Source organism: Halichoerus grypus, chromosome 8 (assembly GCF_964656455.1).
Source record: "Halichoerus grypus chromosome 8, mHalGry1.hap1.1, whole genome shotgun sequence".
NCBI classification, from domain to species: Eukaryota; Metazoa; Chordata; class Mammalia; order Carnivora; family Phocidae; genus Halichoerus; species Halichoerus grypus.
In genome coordinates this window covers 70,841,104-70,851,599 of record NC_135719.1, presented here as the reverse complement: position 1 = coordinate 70,851,599, position 10,496 = coordinate 70,841,104, and the positions used below count along the sequence as shown (strand labels likewise).

At 45.0% G+C, this 10,496-nt stretch overlaps 1 protein-coding gene across 1 annotated transcript; it reads left to right on the top strand.

Annotated features, from left to right (window-relative positions):
• The first annotated feature begins 3,932 nt into the window (after positions 1-3,932).
• RPUSD2 (RNA pseudouridine synthase domain containing 2) lies at positions 3,933-8,000 on the top strand. Its single transcript, XM_036084254.2, has 3 exons — positions 3,933-4,569; positions 6,037-6,333; positions 7,054-8,000. The coding sequence occupies exons 1-3, from the start codon at positions 3,943-3,945 to the stop codon at positions 7,786-7,788; spliced, it is 1,659 nt and encodes a 552-aa protein (XP_035940147.2). The 5' UTR covers positions 3,933-3,942; the 3' UTR covers positions 7,789-8,000.
• Positions 8,001-10,496: the final 2,496 nt, after the last annotated feature.

Below are 10,496 nucleotides of genomic sequence, written 5' to 3'. Positions count from 1 at the left end.
GCGCGCCATAGGGGCAGACAAATTTACAAATAACAGCACAGAGTTATAGAAGATATGACAGAAGTGTGGCCAGTGTACCTGAAGGAGAGAGTGGTAAGAGAATGTGTCACATTTTTTTTAAAGGAGATGACCTTTGGGGCGCCTGGGTGGCCCTGTCAGTTAAGCATATAACTTTTTTTTTTAAGATTTTATTTATTTATTTGACAGAGAGAGAGCGAGAGAGGGAATACAAACAGGGGGAGTGGGAGAAGAAGCAGGCTTCCCTCTGAGCAGGGAGCCTGATGCAGAGCTCGATCCCAAGACCCTGGGATCACAACCGGAGCCGAAGGCAGATGCTTAACGACTGAGCCACCCAGGCACCCCTAAGCATATAACTCTTGATCTCAGCTCAGATCTTGATCTCAGGGTTGTGAGTTTGAGCCCTGTGTTGGGCTCCATGCTAGGCATAGAGCCTACTTAAAAAAAAAAAAAAATAGAAGAAGATGATGATGATGACTTTTGATATCTTTCAGGGCTTATCATTTCCCTACAATGAAACCCTTCCTTCCCCACTCTCCACCCCCAATTTCCAGAGCCAGTTACTCTCTCCCAAAGAAACATGTGACCAAAGACATGAGCCAACCATCAGTAGACATAACTTGACTGAGGCTATAGCCTTTAGATGTGTCCAAAGCCAATCTATGTGGCTATGGTGGTAATAACTACCACCATGTAAAAAGGAACTATGAGGAACTCTGCTGGCCACATTTATAACCATCCTTAGAGAGCATATGAAAACAAAAGGAAGTGGAAAGCAAGAAGATTAGAAAGCAAAGGAGCAAATAATAGACAAAATTTTTTCAGTGCTTATTCATAGAAAATAAGTAGGGGGTTGAGGGTCAAGTCTATGAGTGAGAGATTCCCCAGAGTCCTCTAACTGCCACCAAAACTGGAGACATGAATCTGGCAGCATCTGATTCATAGAAAGGGTCACTGTAATAGGTTTACAGGTGCTTCATCAAGCTACTCCGTGACCTTTCAACTCATGCCCTTTAATCTGATTTTCTGCTCACCAAACAAACTCTTGATTTCAAATGTAGCCTCTCAAATATTTTGAACAAGGATGAGGGTGTCTTGGGTGCCTGGGAGGCTCAGTCGGTTAAGTATCTGCCTTCGGCTCAGGTCATGATCTCAGGGTCCTGGGATCGAGCCCCACGTCCGGCTCTCTGCTCAGCAGGGAGCCTGCTTCTCCCTCTCCCTCTCTCTCTGTGCTCTCCTGCTCTCGCTTTCAAATAAATAAATAAAATTAAAAAACAAAAGAATGAGGGTGTCTTTAACAGGCACAAGTAGTCACTGGTATAAGATGGAATACATTTTCTAACTTAAAGTTACAGTTGTAAATTATCAAATTGGCACCCTTACAGATTCACCGATGTCCTCTAAGTTTAATTAGCGTGTGTGCTGAATAAATTGAAACCAGATCCTGGACTTGCAAAGCCATGTGATCTCCCACTCCCCAAGCACTGATCATATGGGGAAGCCACGTGAGGGTAGTCGCATCCCTCTATCTCAGACTCTGCATTAACCGCAGTGTAACCTAGCACAAATATGTTTTTTATTTGTATGCTTAACCAGCATAGGTCTTCACTGCGATCAGGAACTATGTCTTTCGTACCTCTGTACCTCCAGAGCCAAATGATGCCTGGCAAATGTTCAAAATTTGTTTGGTATGTGAATATTTGAATTAGAACTCACATGGTCAAACCACACTGAACTGGAGCTAGAGCTTGTGATTCCCTCTTCAGTTCCTTCTTCATGTTGCAACAGAGGTGATCTTTTGGAAATAGAGATCAGATCATGTCACACACCTCACAGACACACGAAAAACTCTGATGATTTCCCACTGCTCTTACCATAAAGACTTAAATCCTTATCATAGTAAGTTAGTTGGAGTTCTTAGTTCAAACAGTAGAATTCATTTAACCAGTTTAAGCAGTAAAAGAAATTGATTAAAGCTGCTCTGTCCAATAGAACTTTCTGTGGTGATAGAAATTTTCTGTATCTGAGCTGTCCAATAAGGTAGCCAGTAGTTTCATGTGGCTGTTGAGCACTTGAAATGCAGTTTGTGCAGCTGAAGAACTGAATTTTAATTTTTCTTTCATTTTACTTAATTTAAATTTAAATAGCCATATGTGACTAATGGTTACTCCATTGTACAGCACAGGATTAAAGCATACTAAGTAGTTCACAGAATCTTAAGATGGACCAGAGAGTCATGTTTGGGGTCCATACAGCCGGGAACAGTGTCTAAACCTCACCGAGGGACTACTCAGGGAATACTTCAATGCCTTTGAACATAGATACTGCAGCCAGCATTGCTGACTGACCACTGGACGCAAGAATCTCCCCTACTGTTAGCCCTCCAAATCAGATGTTTCCAATGCTATCTTTTTTTTTTCTTGAGAGAGAGAGTTTAGCATTTAACCTCATTCCAATGCTATCTTGTCACACATGGGTTCTACACTGTGCCTGCTTCCTCTGCTGTGTGCCTCTGAACTAAAGGCCCTGACTGGGGGCGCCTGGGTGGCTCAGTCGTTAAGCTTCTGCCTTCGGTTCAGGTGATGATCCCAGGGTCCTGGGATCGAGCCCCACATTGGGCTCCCTGCTGAGCGGGAGGCCTGCTTTTTCCTCTCCCGCTCCCCCTGTTTGTGTTCTCTCTCTGTCAAATAAATAAAATCAATGTTAAAAAAAAAAAAAAGGCCCTGACTGATCAATGGAGCCCAGGTGATAAATGCCCATGCTGCAAGGGAATCTGGGAAGGCCGGTTTCTGGTTTCCACATCTTATAATGTGGGAAATTCCTCACACAAAAGAAGAGGGTTAAGAAGATGCTGGATATCCAAAAAATATGACAAATGTCTGCTCTACATGGTCTATACCAGCGCTTCTCAAATGTTAATATACAGACATACCATCTGAAGATATTGTTGAAATACAGATTCTCATTCAGTAGGTCAGGAGGGAAGAAGGAACAAGATTCTGCAGTTCCAACAAGTTGCCAGGTGTTTCCCATGTTGCTAATCCAGAGATTGCATTTTGAGTAGCAAGACTTTATACAATCCCACAAGGACTTCCTCTCTAGAATGTTCCAATATCTCATTCCTTGTCTGTGCTTCAGACACATTAGGAAAAACATTCTTTAAAAAAAAAAAACACTTTATTGAAATCGAATTCACATTCCATACAATTCACCCTTTTGTCATGTAGCTGGTTCTCAGAGGCCTTGTCTTCTCTTGATTTGGCTCTGTTTCTGAGCCTGTTCTCCAGCTCTCTGTATTCTATGAGGCACTAATATCCTTTCAATAATTGCCTCTCTGATGAACTTAACCAGAGTTGGTTCGTATTTTGCATTTAAGAACGCTGACAAATACATCTTCTGCTTCACTTGCCCTTTTAACAGGACAGGAGCATATGAAAGGCAAATGGGAGTTCTAATCCTTCTCAGGAAGGATAGGATAGGTGTGAAGACATTGCTTCTGGGGTGTGCGTGTTTAGATACATATATTAACAGCTTTATTGAGTTATAAGTCACATACTATAATATTCACCCTTTAAAGTGTACAACACAGCGCTTCTTAGTATAGTCAGAGTTCAGCAATCCTCATTCTGATTTGTTTTGAATAAGGCTCCTTTCGTTTTTCCAGACCCAAGGGACTTTGAGCGTATCTACATGGAATCTACACTTTTGATGAGTCATTCTCACAGCCTCTCCACTGAACTCACTCCCATATTCACTCTCACTCACTGACTCTCAACTGGCAACTCAACACGTTCAACTCCACTCATTCAACTCCCTCCTTCACTCCTTCTCTTCTCAGTCCCCGCCTCGACGCTGGGCCTCGCTGATTGGCTGGTGCCCGGTGACGTCCTCACATCGCGACCCATGATCTGGGGCCGAGTTGTCATGTGGCTGGGCGGCCACCGGTGGCTTCCAGTTCTTCAGCAAGGGTGCCTCAACCTGCGGCGCCTTATCGCTGGCAGGATTTGGGGTAGTTGCTGGGGTCCGATGGCGGAAACATTCTCGACTGGGGCCGAGGCAGCGACCGGGCTGAGGGCTGCGGTTCAACAAAACGGAGACGCATGCGGCGACGCGAGGGGTGAGCGGACCTCCGGGAGCCCGGAACCTGTAGGCCCGGGAGTGGAGCCGGCCCGGGAGGTCGGGAAGCAGACTCCACTGAGCGAGGAGAAGGCCCCGGTTGCAGCTTCGGGCCCAGGCAAGCGTAAAAAGCGACGGGACGCCATCAGGGAGCGCGTCGTGCCACCCCCGAAGAAGCGGCGGGCAGGGGTGAGCTTCGGCGATGAGCATTTTGCAGAGACCAGCTACTATTTCGAAGGCGGCCTGCGCAAAGTGCGGCCTTATTACTTTGACTTTCGGACCTACTGCAAAGGCCGCTGGGTGGGCCACAGCTTGCTGCACGTCTTCAGCACCGAATTCCGAGCCCAGCCCCTGGCCTACTATGAGGCCGCAGTCCGGGCGGGGCGCCTGCATCTCAACGAGGAGCCGGTCCAGGACCTCAGCATCGTGCTCAAGGTGGAGTCCTGATGGGGCCGGCAGGAAGCGGGCGAGGAAAGGGGGCAGGGGTCTTTTCAGAGTTAATAGGGCATAGGTACTGGAGTAAAATCGAGGTAATTCTGAAGCGTTTTCGCTTTCACTTGGAACACTCTTGTAGCCCACTCCTCTTATCCCATCTCCGCAAAAGTAGTCTCTGCTTCAAAACCCGTATATCCCCTCCTTCCAGGCGGCTTCCTTGTTTGCAGGGGACAGAAGTTGGAATTCTTAAAGCTCCTTTTGTGCCCTGTCTTGTGGCACTGGCACTGATCGCTATGTTGCGTTGTAGATCTCTGTACAAATAGTAATAATAGAGCCTGTCATTTATGTCTCCTTACTGTGTGCTGGCACAGAGGTAAGCATTTTATGTACTTAACATCAAATTCTAACGACAGCTTTGTGGGGTAGGTATTGCCACCTCATTTTACCTGTGAGGAAACAAAACTAAGGTAAACTTCAGAGAGGTAAGTACCTGCAACAGTGTCACCTCCAAAGTCTGTGTTCTTGTAACTACTACTTATTTATCATAGATCCTGATATGATAGAATTGTGAAATGTCAGGTATAGAAACTAGAATTGTCTAGCCCAGTGCTTTGACCCTTTAAAATTCCATCACAGCTGAGAGTTACCAGACTCCCCTGTCAGTAACACTTTGTTGTGAGGGGAGAAAAGGTGATTTCAGCATTTGAAGAATGAGTGGTTTGAATCCCCTCTCCCATCCCAATTTTGAGAAGTACAGGTCTGGCCTAATCCTCACATTTTACGGATGAGGAAACTGAGGCCCAGAGAAGTTAAGTGACGTGCAGGGAGCCTGTGGCAAATCCAAGTCTAGAGACCAGATATCTGGACTTACAGCTTGGTGTTATTTGTTCAAAGTCACAATAAGTGATGATTTTATGGAGCTTTTCCCCCCCTCTCCATTTTAGAAAACTTTACTTTTTCTTTATTTTTATTTTTTTAAAGATATTTGTTTGTTTGTTTGTTTAGAGAGACAGAGCAGATGGAGGGGCTGAGGGAGAGGGAGAGAATCCCAAGTAGACTCCCTACCCAAGGTGGGGCTCGATCCCACCACCCTGAAATCATGACCCCGGCAGAAATCAAGAGCTGGACGTTCAACCAGCTGAGCCACTCAGGCGTCCCAGAAGACTTTACCTTTTAAATATAACTTTATTGTAGAGAAAATACAAATAAACAAAACCAAAAAACATTCATAATCGCACCACCCAGAAATATCACCAAAACATTTTTGTGTATATCCTTCTAGTACTTTTTCAATGCCTGCTCCCTGCCTGTGTGTCTGTATTTTTATAAAATGAATACACTATGCACGCTGTCTTTTCTGCTTAAGGATGTAGTGTGACCATTCTGTCAGTAAGGAACAGGAAGCTGTGTGAAGTTGATTACATGTTGCTCAGCTCTGGTCTGATGAGTTGCCTGTGTCATTTGCAGGACAATGACTTCTTGAGGAACAGAGTGCACAGGCATGAGCCACCAGTCACAGCAGAGCCTGTCCGCCTGCTAGCTGAGAATGAGGATGTGGTGGTTGTAGACAAGCCTTCTTCCATTCCTGTCCACCCTTGTGGCCGCTTCCGACACAACACTGTCATCTTCATCCTGGGCAAGGAGCACCAACTCAAGGAGCTACACCCATTGCATCGGCTTGACCGCCTTACCTCGGGGGTCCTCATGTTTGCCAAGACAGCAACGGTCTCAGAGAGAATTCATGAGCAGGTTCGGGACCGGCAGGTGAGCTGGGCTTTTGTCTCCTGCATGCCACTTCCTGGGCTCACGAATGCTCTGTATCAAAAGTGTGTCACTGAGTTCTTTTGAAGTGGTCCTTCATGTTATCTGGCCAAGCTTCCTATCCTCAGGAAGGTCAACACTGAAAATGTGAAAAACAGGCTATTATCTCTTATGTTTCAGAAGATCTTTAGAGATGGCATATACATTGCCTCTCTTGGTAGTTTGCTGTTTTGAAGTTTTAGAGTGCTGACAAGCTTACTGAGGTGTTTTTTGGTTTTGTTTGTTTTTTTATGACTGAGGTTTTTAAGATTGTGGGGAGAGCCTACTTGGTAGAAAGATTCTGGATGAAGTCGGAAGAGGCTTGGGTAGAAGAGTTAAATGGTAGTGACTGTGGTCTTGAGACTTGTAAGTCTGGATTTGATTGTGATACATTTAGTGTTTACTGTGTACCAGGCTCAGTACCAGGTACATTAGAGTCTAACTGAATCCTTATAACAGTCCTGTGAGGTAAATGCTTTTCTAATCTTAACATTTTCTAGACAAGTTAATGGGATTTAAAGGGGCTAAGTATTGTACCCAGAATCATGCAGCTGGCAAATGGTGGAGCTGGAGTTTGAATCCTCTTCTGTCTGACACTGATACATTTCTCATCACTGTATTGGGTCTGAACTTAATGAGTTTAGGCTTTGTGCTGACTTTCTCCCTCTTCCCTCCTCTATGTAGCTGGAGAAGGAGTACGTGTGCCGGGTGGAGGGGGAGTTCCCCACTGAGGAAGTGATCTGCAAGGAGCCCATCTTGGTGGTATCTTACAAGGTAGGGGTATGCCGCGTGGATGCTCGGGGCAAGCCCTGTGAGACAGTGTTCCAGAGACTGAGCTACAATGGCCACTCCAGTGTGGTGCGGTGCCGGCCACTCACAGGCCGCACTCACCAGATCCGAGTCCACCTCCAGTTCCTGGGCCACCCCATCCTCAATGACCCCATCTACAACTCAGTTGCGTGGGGCCCCTCCCGGGGCCGGGGCGGCCACATTCCCAAGACAGATGAGGAACTGCTTCGGGACCTTGTGGCAGAGCACCAGGCCAAACAGAGCCTGGATGTGCTAGATCTGTGTGAGGGTGATCTGTCCCCAGGACTCATAGACTCTACAGCTCCCTCCTCAGAGCTGGGCAAGGACCACCTAGAAGAGTTGGCTGCATCTGCCCAGAAGACGGATGGAGCAGTTGAGGCAGCTCCTCAGGATCTGGACACAATGGCCTTGGCACCAGAGAAGGCAGCTGAAACAGATGTTGTAAATCAAGAGATAGACCCTCTCTGTGCAGAGTGCCGGCTGGTGCGACAGGACCCCTTGCCCCAGGACCTTGTGATGTTCCTGCATGCTCTGCGCTATAAAGGGCCAGGGTTTGAGTACTTTTCACCCATGCCTGCCTGGGCACAGGATGACTGGCAAGAAGACTGAGGGCTGTGGCCAATGGAGGGGTTGCTTCTTGAATTGGAAAAGGAATGGGCCATGGTTTTTAGGAGTTGACCTCATGGGCTGGTACTCAGGGTTTCTACAGGCGTGAGGTTGGGCTCTTAAAGGATCTCCTTATACTTGCTACCTCCTTCTTTCCTCCCCCTCTAGCTAGAGTTAGGGAACTTGTTGGTTTGTAAATATATCCCTTTTTCTAACACCTTGTGTGTTTGGTTTTCTTCCTTTTTTTTTTTAATTGAGGTAAAATTCACATAATGTACAATTAACCATCTTAAGATACACGGTTTAGTGACATTTAATACATTCACAAGGTTGTGCAAGCATCACCTCTTAACTAGTTTCAAAACGTTTCCATCACCCAAAGGAAACCTGTACCCATTAAACAGTCACTCCCCATATCCCCTTTCTCCTAGCTCTGGTGACCATTAATCTACTTCCTGTCTCTATGGATTTGCCTATTCTGGACTTTTCATATAAATGGAATCATACAATATGTGACCTTTTATGTCTATCTACTTTTGCTTAGCATAATGTTTTTAAGGTCTGTCCAATTTATAGCATGTATCAGTACTTCATTACTTTTTCTTTTTTTTTTTTAAGATTTTTATTTATTAGAGACCGTGTGCACATGCACGAGAGAGCACAAGCAGGGGGAGGGGCAGAGGGAGAAGCAGACTCCCTGCTGAGCAAGGAGCCATATGTGAGGCTCGATCCCAGGACCCTGGGATCATGACCTGAGCCGAACTGATTGAGTCCCCCAGGTACCCCAGTACTTCATTCCTTTTTATGGCTGAATAATATTCCATATGGGTATACCACATTTGTATATCCATTCATCAGTTGATGGACATTTGGGTTGTTTCCACCTTTTGGCTATTGTGAATAGTGCTGTTATGAACATTCATGTATAAATTTGTGTTTGAATACATGTTTTCAGTTCTTTCGAGTATATACTAAGGAGCGGAACTGCTGGGTCATATGGTAATTCTATTTTTAACTTTTTGAAGAATCACCAAACTGTTTTCTACAGTGGCTAAGCCATTTTACATTCCCCCTGGCAATGCAGGAGGGTTTCAGTTTCCCCATATCCTCACCAATACTTGTTACTTTTCATTGTTTTGATTATAACCAGCCTAGTGGGAGTGAAGTGTTCTTGCATTGTGGTTTTGATTTGCATTTCCCTATTTAGCATCTCTGAGCATCTTTGCATGTGCTTCCTGGCCATTTATGAATCTTTGGAGAAGTATCTATTCAAGTCTTTTGCCCATTTTTAAGTTGGGCTGTTTGTCTTTTGTTTTTGAGTTATAAGAGTTCTTCATATATTCTGGATATAAGACCCTTATCAGATACGATTTTCAAATATTTACTCCTGTTTTGTAAGTTGTCTATACATTTTATTGATAGTGTCCTTTGATTCACAAGTTTTAATTTCTTTTTCTTTATTGCAGTAAGAACACTTAACATGAGATCTACCCCTTGACAAATTTCTGTGTGTACAGTACCGTGTAGTTAACTATAGGCATAACGTTGTACAGCAGATCTCTAGAACTTAATCATCTTGCATAACTAAAAGTCTATACCCATTGAATAACAATTTCCTATTTCCCCCTGCCCCCTACTCTGTTTCTATGTGTTTGACTGTTTTAGATACCTGAAAAAAAAATTGTCTTCCTTCACTTAATATTCACAGAATACTCTGTACTTCAAACGTGTGGGGACTTTTCCCACACCAAGCAATTCTCGCAACACCAGCTGGGTGTCCTACAATTTAACTCAATTCTGACACTATCTACCTGAAGATAGGCCTCAGACCCACAGGTCAAGGGCTCAGTCCCACAAGACTGCTCCACATCAGATGCCAGTTGCAAGTCCAGGTTATCACCTGTGCTTCTGACCAACCAGAAATCAGAGGTTCCCACAACCCCCTCCTTGGGTTCAATTACTTACTTGAATGGCTCACAGAACTTAAAAACAGTTTACTTACTAGACTATTGGCTTATTACAAAGAATATTAAAGGATATGGGGTGCCTGGGTGGCTGAGTTGGTTAAGTGTCTGCTTTCGGCTCAGGTCATGATCAATCCCAGGGTCCTGGGATTGAGTCCCGCATCAGGCTCCCTGCTTGGCGGGGAGCCTGCTTCTCCCTCTCCCTCTGCTGCTCCCCCTGCTTGTGTTCTCTCACTCTCTCTGTCAAATGGATAAATAAAATCTTAAAAAAAAGGAAAAGAATGTTAAAGGATATGAGTGAACAACCAGATGACGAGACACATAGAGCAAAGTCTTGAAGGGTCCTGAGCACAGAAGCCTCTGACCCTGTAGAGTTTGGGGTGTGCCATCCCCTGGCATGTGAATGCCTTCTTGTTCACCAACCCAAAAACTCTCCGAACCTAGTCATTTAGGATTTTTATGAGTGGTTCATTACTTAGGCATGGTGGATTAAATCATTGGCCACTGGTTAAGTTAATCTCCAGTTCCCTACCCACAACCCCCGCAAGTTAGTAAGTGGGCTGAAAGTTCCAACCCTCTTATCAACAGAGTTGGTTCCCCCGGCCAATCAACCCCCGTCCTTAAGTGCTCTCCAAAAGTAACTGCATTAACAAACTCAAGTGTGGTTGAAAGGGGTGTGTTATAAGTAACAAAAGATACCTGAATCACTCTCATCACTTAGGAAATCCCTAGGGTCTTAGGAGCTCT